Consider the following 8272-nt stretch of genomic DNA (forward strand, 5'->3'; position numbering starts at 1 on the left):
ACTATACCCTTGAGAAGTTGTGCACAAAATTGTGATCATCAATGGCGCCATCAACATGGTACACTCAATTGCAATCTCAACTCTTTATCACAACTTCGCACAACTAACCAGCAAGTGCACTGGGTCGTCCAAGTAATAAACCTTACGCGAGTAAGGGTCGATCCCACGGAGATTGTTGGTATGAAGCAAGCTATGGTCATCTTGTAAATCTCAGTCAGGTGGATTCAAATGGTTATGGAGGATTAATGATTAAAAGATAAATAAAACATAAAATAAGGATAGAGATACTTATGTAATTCATTGGTGAGAATTTCAGATAAGCGTATAGAGATGCTTTGTCCCTTTCGTCTCTCTGCTTTCCTACTGTCTTCATCCAATCCTTCTTACTCCTTTCCATGGTAAGCTGTATGTTGGGCATCACCGTTGTCAATGGCTACAGTCCCGTCCTCTCAGTGAAAATGTTCAACGTGCTCTGTCACAGCACGGCTATTCATCTGTCGGTTCTCGATCATGTCGGAATAGAATCTAGTGATTCTTTTGCGTCTGTCACTAACGCCCCACAATCGTGAGTTTGAAGCTCGTCACAGTCATTCAATCCTTGAATCCTACTCAGAATATCACAGACAAGGTTTAGACCTTCCGGATTCTCTTGAATTCCGCCATCAATTCTAGCTTATACCACAAAGATTCCGATTAAGGGATCTAAAAGATATCCACTCAATCTAAGGTAGAACGGAGGTGGTTGTCAGGCACACGTTCATAGGTGAGAATGATGATGAGTGTCAAGGATCATCACATTCATCAAGTTGAGGAACAAGTGATATCTTAGAACAAGAATAAGCCGAATTGAATAGAAGAACAATAGTAATTGCATTGATACTCGAGGTACAGCAGAGCTCCACACCTTAATCTATGGTGTGTAGAAACTCCATCGTTGAAAATACATAAGAACAAGGTCTAGGCATGGCCGAGAGGCCAGCCCTCATGATCTAAGAACTAGACATCCAAAGATGATCCTAAGATCTAAAGTGATCAAAAGATGAAAATACACTAGCAAAAGGTCCTATTTGTAGAGAACTAGTAGCTTAGGGTTTACAAAGATGAGTAAATGACATAAAAATCCACTTCCGGGCCCACTTGGTGTGTGCTTGGGCTGAGAATTGAAGCTTTCATGTGTAGAGACTCTTCTTGGAGTTAAATGCCAGCTTTTGTGCCAGTTTGGGCGTTTAACTCCCATTCTTGTGCCAGTTCCGGCGTTAAACGCTAGAATTCTTGAGCTGACTTAGAACGCCTGTTTGGGCCATCAAATCTCGGGCAAAGTATGGACTATTATATATTTCTGGAAAGCCCAGAATGTCTACTTTCCAACGCAATTGAGAGCGCGCTAATTGGACTTCTGTAGCTCCGGAAAATCCACTTCGAGTGTAGGGAGGTCAGAATCCAACAGCATCTGCAGTCCTTTTCAGCCTCTGAATCAGATTTTTGCTCAGGTCCCTCAATTTCAGCCAGAAAATACCTGAAATCACAGAAAAACACACAAACTCATAGTAAAGTCCAAAAAAGTGAATTTTAACTAAAAACTAATAAAAATATAATAAAAACTAACTAAAACATACTAAAAATAATGCCAAAAAGCGTATAAATTATCCACTCATCACAACACACTACAAGAAAATAAGCTTTCTGCCACTCTTTAAAAGTGTGCCGAAAAGTGCAAAAAAAACATGCCGATAGCTTTTCGCCACGTTTTTTGAGATATCAGCACGCTTTTGAAAGGGTCACATCTGCGAGCGTGCCGATAGCTCTATCACCACGCTTTTGTGGATCTATCGGCACGCTTTTTCTGTTGGCACGTTTTCATGTCTCGCCATGTTTAAAAAGCGTGGCCATCTATTAACCTATAGCTACGCTTTAAAAGCGTACCAAAAAGTGTACATATTGCCACGCTTTTGAAGTGTGCCGATTAGGTTGATTTGCGGTACGCTTTCACATACAATCACACTTCAAAAGCGTGGCTTGCCAGCTAAAATCTTTTGCCACGCTTTCAAAGCGTGGCCTTTTCCTTTGTCAAATTAAAAAAAAAAAGAGAAAATTAAAAGGTATAAAAAATTGATTTTTTATTGATTTACATGAATTATTTACATGCTAAAATTGTAATTAAAAAATTACAATACTTTAACAAAACTAATAATTGAATTAGGACAAAATAAGTTCATCATTAGAACTTAGGAGATCATTAGAACTATCAAAATTATCATTAGAACTTATCACCAGTCTTGCTCTTTGATGCAGTCTCTCGTAGGTATGCTACCATTTTATTGGCACCTTCAGATTCACATTCCTACATGAAGGAGATGGATTTATAAAATAAACCATTACACTTAACCATGCTCATTTTACTAAGAAAATCAAAAGATAAAACTGAAATGCCAAGATCATGTTACAAATGAAACTTCAATTGCAGCCATGATGACACCTACCTCATAATCATATCTAGAAAAAAATTTCTTCCATAAGTTGCCCAGTGTTCCTTCACAATATCAACCACGGAGATCAGTTTCTCCCCTGCCTTCTTGTCTTTGTTGTGGTGCGCAATAATAGAAAGCCAAGCTAAAACAGCCCTGTAAACACAAGATACATGGCTGATGTATGTTGCTGGTTATTATGCTCACAATTTATGAAAGTCTCAGTCTTGAAATTGATTACATCTTTTATATGTTTTGCCCCTTTATCAAAACAAGGAAGATGCAACGAACAGAGAGTGAATAGAGTCAAAATGAAAAGAACTTACTGTTGCTTTCGAATAAACGAGTTCCACATATGCATGAATTTCTTCTCAGCATTGGTCACATTGTCAAAATTACCAAGCCTCTGCAAGGTATCAAAATGTTTCAATGAATCTTCAAAACGTATAGTATGAAGAAATACTAAAAGGTGCAATAGATTTCATATTCCCATCCCAAAGGCTCAAACTAAACCTATACAATGATCAAGCAGAAATTTAATTGTCAAATTATAATCACAAATGGTAATTAAGCTCTCCTAACAAGGTCTAAAATTCGATTAAACCATCCAATTTAAGTGTTGGTAAAGTACATTTTTTTTGTTCCTGAAGTTTTCGAAAAGTATAAAAAATATCGACGTTTAATTTGTTTCAATTGTGTCGCTATTGTTTCAAATATGTCTCTTAACCCCGAAGGGTATAATTGAAACATATTTGAAATTAGAGGAACAAAATTGAAACGTTAAGGGTAATTTTAAAATTTCTCGAAAACTTCAGGGACAAAAGAGTATATTTTATCCTTTAAGTGCAGTTGATGTAAATCCAAACAACAATTTGTTAAGAAACGGCATATAAAGTAATTAGCAGACTCTTATGGGTTAAATAATTAGTGACACTGCTAACATGTAAACACTATTAAGTAGGTTTTTGGGTAAACGGCAAAATATTTCCCTACAGCTTTTCTATGTTCTTTCTTTCTCCCTTTGAGACACTTGTGTTTCAAGAAGTTAATAATAAAAGTAACAAAGAACTACTGAGCCTCATAGCCACAGGGCCATGCAAGTTTTACCCAAAAGCTTTATCAGACCGTTCTTGTATCACAAGAGTTACATTTAAAAAGGTAAAAGAGATTATAAATTTTGAAACAAGGATCATATATATAATCATGCATACCCTTAGCTCTTCAAAATCAGCAACTTCATCATCAACTTCATCCTCACTATCTCCTTCTGATAGAACTTCTTCAAGTTCCATTGGCTTGAAGGACAAATAAATAAATAAATGAAAACGGAAATGAGGAAAATATTTGTCCGACATAAAAAACCATTAAAGAGCATGTAATTACATATTTTGATTTCTTTTGAGAGAGAGGGGAGATATTTTTCTAAAATATAGAATTGCTAGCATACTCTATTAAGAACTTTCCATTTGATGGACAAAAACATATTTTTGGTAAAATATTTCTATTCGCATCCCCAACATTATCGAACCGATGATCTAAAATCACATTTATTATCCAAACAATTGCAACAAATAGAAAATTTCCACAGGAAGATACAGGGAGCACTCTGTATAGGCCTCTCATTGTACTCGGCTCTTGTTTTTTTAGGACGATTTATATGTGGTATGTCAAGGAAACTGAAGTGCAGAACAGTAAACAAATAAATGGCAATCACTTATTACCTGGTATATGCGAGAGTGATAGAATTTTCGCTTGCTCAACTGGGAAAGGCTGAAATGTTTTCGAAGAGCTATGTCAGAGCTTTGTACATCAAGTAATTTACAGGAAAAAAGATTTATGATCACATGTAGACAATGACATGACAACTTATTTCAACCCTTCCTATATACCAGTCCAAATATCATTTACGCAGATCAGTTTTATTCCCTCTTAGTAAATATTGAGAAAAACTACATCTCTCTACTTCCAATTTTTATTTTTACATATTCACTTCCTCAGTATTCTACATTTGTAAGATACTCTCCAAACACTTGAAAACTTAAAGAATTTCAGGGAATCATAAAAAGCTTTAAAAAAAACAATACTCCCACCCCGAGGTAAAGCACAAACCTTCATTCTCTGCTGATCTTGTGCAGCAGCTTTTGCTCGCACTCTAACTTCTTCTGGATCAATTTTAGACTGGGGATGGATCACAAAATCCAAAGGTGTTGCTTCTGGCCTTGATGCATGTTGCCTTGAAGAAGACTGTCCAGACCTAGGCCTGCATAATACATTCAGAACAATTAGCATCTATAACACAAATCAGTGACAACTTAGTTCACACTGCTCCACCAGTAATATCTTAATGCCCAAGACTTACTGTGAAAATTCCAAATCAAGATCACCATCTCTAGATTCTATCCCTGCTGCTTTATTTGCCAGCCTGTAGAAATTCAGCATATTGCAATACATAAGACAAATATTGCTTAAGACAAGCAATTTAAATCAGAATGGTTGAGCACTTTTTAATAGTTGGCCTCCTGAAAGGAATCCTGTCGTCCTCAGAATTTCTCATGTCCTCAAACCGTGTACTCCTATTAAATATGGGTCGGCTCTGCAATTACAAAGCAAAAATGATGTACTTTTTGAAGTATCTATCCCCAAAAAAGAAAACTACTCCTGGATGAAAATGGATAGCTTGCAAAAAAAAAGAAAATGCATACCATTATAATGTCTTCAATAATCAGTATAATTTTTAAGGAAAGATAAATGATACATGCTGAAGCAAGAGTTTCACAGATTACTTACCCATTTGTCAACCAGTTCCTTTGCTAGTTTTCTATTTACATTGATTTCTTCGTCGGACTTCGATAAGAGAAGAGGAAAAAATGTGGAGAAGTAACTAATAACAGATGACAAGCATAGATATAGAAGCTAAACTTCAAATTTATACCAGCTTTTTCATGATCCCCCAAATCTGAAAAACATTGAGCTGCAATATTAATTATTCCTATTCCTTCAAAAATTTCAGCAGCTTGCCTAAGAATTTCGTGCGCATCCTCAAGATTCAAATCACGCAAATGGTTTGCAGTTGCCCTAAGACCAGCAGCCTTAGACTTTTTCTCCAGTTGGGGTCCCCTGCTCTTTCAAAACACATTGTCGCCAAGCAGAGTTATTAATTAAAACGACTTATCACAAGCAGAGTTTCTTGGGGCAAGAACAAATCTAAACACAAAGTTTAATTCATTTAACAAGTTTCAATCCTCTTTCATAAAAACATACAACAACTCGGATCTTAAACCACACACATAGCAAAGGAACAATTAACTCAAACCATCAATATCAATCAACAAAATTAAACAAATCAAAATCCTAACCGTGAATGCTTAAAGTATGAAAAGATTAACCTACTGCTAGTTAATGTAGAAAAACTAGAATAACAGAACAGGCAAAGCAGTAGCAATTCAGCATCACATAGCAGCAGCTGAGCACTACCACAGCTGTAGCAGAACAGAACCAAATGTCAAGAAGTTTAGGAAAAAAAACCCTAAACCAAATATCAGATTAGAACAAAAAATATAAATTTAGAAAAATCAGGAAAAAATGAAGAACCAAGAAAATCAAAACAAAAAATCAATTTCAAAAACAAATAATCAGATCAAGAAAAATTTTGAACAGATAATTTACCAATGTGCTGCGAACACTAAACGTGGCTGACGGAGGTGCGACGAGTGAAGGAGATGGAGAGGCGGCGCGACGACTTCAGAGAGGGTGACGACAACGCGGCGGGTACTGAACCATGGAGGGAGGAGTGACGATTGAGGGTTTGCGAGAGAGAGTGAGCGTCGACGGATGGTTTGCGATAGAGAGTGAGCGCCGAGGGAGGCCTTACCAGAGTGAGTCACCGCCGAAGGAGGGATAGGTGTTTACAGGAGAGACGGAAGGAGCACCGACGCAGGGAACACCGGCAGAGATGGCACCTACGTAGGGGTTGCTAGAGAGGGTTGGAACGAGGTTGACCAACGAATGTTATTGGGGGGGAGAGTGAGAGCACCGGCGATGAGCTCTATGTTAGGTGAAGAGCGCCGCCGCCGTTAGGGTGATGAGCTCTGTGTTAGGGTTGTCGCTTTTAAGGCATTGTTTCAAAGAAGAGGGTGTGTTTCCAAGAACGGAAGAAGTGTTGTTAGGGGGTTGTTGTGTAAACTGTTTGTTTCGAATTAAGAGGGGTGGATTTTTTTTTTTGTGGAATTTTGTGGCCACACTTATAAAGCGTGCCGAAAGATTTAGAGGAAACGGCCATGCTTTAAAAATGTAACGATAATGAAACTATTTTGCCATGCTTCAAAAGCGTGCCAATTTTTCTCTATGGCCACGCTTTTTAAGCGTGGCGATAAAAAAGCGTGGCCAAATTTCAAATAAGTGGCTACCCTCATAAAAGCGTGCCGATTTCTCTCTATGGCCACGCTTTTCAAGCGTGGCAAGAAAAAGCGTGGCCAAATCACAAATCAGTGGCCACCCTCCCAAAAGCGTGCCCATAGACCACTTTTGGGTACGCTTTAAAAGCGTAGCAAGAAAAAAGGGTGCCGACAGGCCTTTTTTCTTGTAGTGACACCAAACTTAAATTGTTGCTTGTCCCCAAGCAACTGAAAATCAAATAAGATAAAAAGAAGAGAATATACAATGAATTCCAAAAACATCTATGAAGATCAGTATTACTTAGATGAGCGGGGCTTTTAGCTTTTTGCCTCTGAACAGTTTTGGCATCTCACTCTATCCCTTGAAATTCAGAATGATTGGCTTCTATAGGAACTCAGAATCCAGATAGTGTTATTGATTCTCCTAGTTAAGTATGATGATTCTTGAATACAGCTACTTTATGAGTCTTGGCCGTGGCCCAAAGCACTCTGTCTTCTAGTATTACCACCGGATACATACATGCCATAGACACATAACTGGGTGAACCTTTTCAGATTGTGACTCAGCTTTGCTAGAGTCCCCAATTAGAGGTGTCCAGGGTTCTTAAGCACACTCTTTTTGCCTTGGATCACAACTTTATATATATATATATATATATATATATATATATATATATATATATATATATTTTTTTTTTTTTTTCACTGCCTTTTCTTGCTTCAAGGATCATCTTTATGATTTTTCAGATCCTCAGTAACATGTCTCCTTTTTTCATCATTCTTTCAAGAGCCAACATTCATGAACAACAAATTCAAAAGACATATGCACTATTCAAGCATACATTCAGAAGTCAAAGTATTGCCACCACATCAAAATAATTAATCTGTTATAAAATTCAAAATTCATGCAATTCTTCTTTTTTTAATTAAGAACATTTTTCATTTAAGAAAGGTGATGGATTCATAGGACATTCATAGCTTTAAGGCATAGATACTAAGACAATAATGATCATAAGACACAAACATAAATAAACATAAGCATAAAAATTCGAAAAAAACACAGAAAAATAAAGAACAAGGAGATTAAAGAACGGGTCCACCTTAGTGATGGCGGCTTGTTCTTCCTCTTGAAGATCTTATGGAGTGCTTGAGCTCCTCAATGTCTCTTCCTTGCCTTTGTTGCTCCTCTCTCATGATTCTTTGATCTTCTCTAATTTCATGGAGGAGGATGGAATGTTCTTGGTGCTCCACCCTTAGTTGTCCCATGTTGGAACTCAATTCTCCTAGGGAGGTGTTGATTTGCTCCCAATAGTTTTGTGGAGGAAAGTGCATCCCTTGAGGCATCTCAGGGATTTCATGATAAGTGGGATCTCTTGTTTGCTCCATCCTTTTCTTAGTGATGGGCTTGTCCTC

General features: G+C 37.4%; 1 protein-coding gene across 5 annotated transcripts; it reads right to left on the reverse strand.

Moving 5' to 3' along the window:
* Positions 1-2100: 2100 nt before the first annotated feature.
* LOC130960383 (protein IWS1 homolog 1-like) lies at positions 2101-6635 on the reverse strand. Of its 5 annotated transcripts, XR_009079081.1 has the most exons (10): positions 6132-6635; positions 5253-5582; positions 4967-5058; positions 4825-4887; positions 4575-4725; positions 4187-4235; positions 3677-3760; positions 2792-2871; positions 2481-2621; positions 2101-2341 (listed from the first exon to the last, which is right to left on the reverse strand). XR_009079081.1 is itself a non-coding variant. In XM_057885762.1 (8 exons), exons 5-8 carry the CDS (start codon positions 3755-3757, stop codon positions 2308-2310), a joined length of 336 nt encoding a protein of 111 aa, XP_057741745.1. In that variant the 5' UTR covers positions 3758-3760; positions 4187-4235; positions 4575-4725; positions 4825-5058; positions 5253-5985; the 3' UTR covers positions 2101-2307. The 5 variants fall into 5 exon arrangements, 3 of the variants coding, with proteins under 3 accessions (XP_057741745.1, XP_057741747.1, XP_057741746.1); XR_009079080.1 differs by having other exon boundaries at positions 4825-5058; XM_057885762.1 differs by lacking the exon at positions 6132-6635 and having other exon boundaries at positions 4825-5058; positions 5253-5985.
* Between the last annotated feature and the right edge of the window lie 1637 nt (positions 6636-8272).

This window comes from Arachis stenosperma, chromosome 2 (assembly GCF_014773155.1).
Source record: "Arachis stenosperma cultivar V10309 chromosome 2, arast.V10309.gnm1.PFL2, whole genome shotgun sequence".
Taxonomy (NCBI): Eukaryota; Viridiplantae; Streptophyta; class Magnoliopsida; order Fabales; family Fabaceae; genus Arachis; species Arachis stenosperma.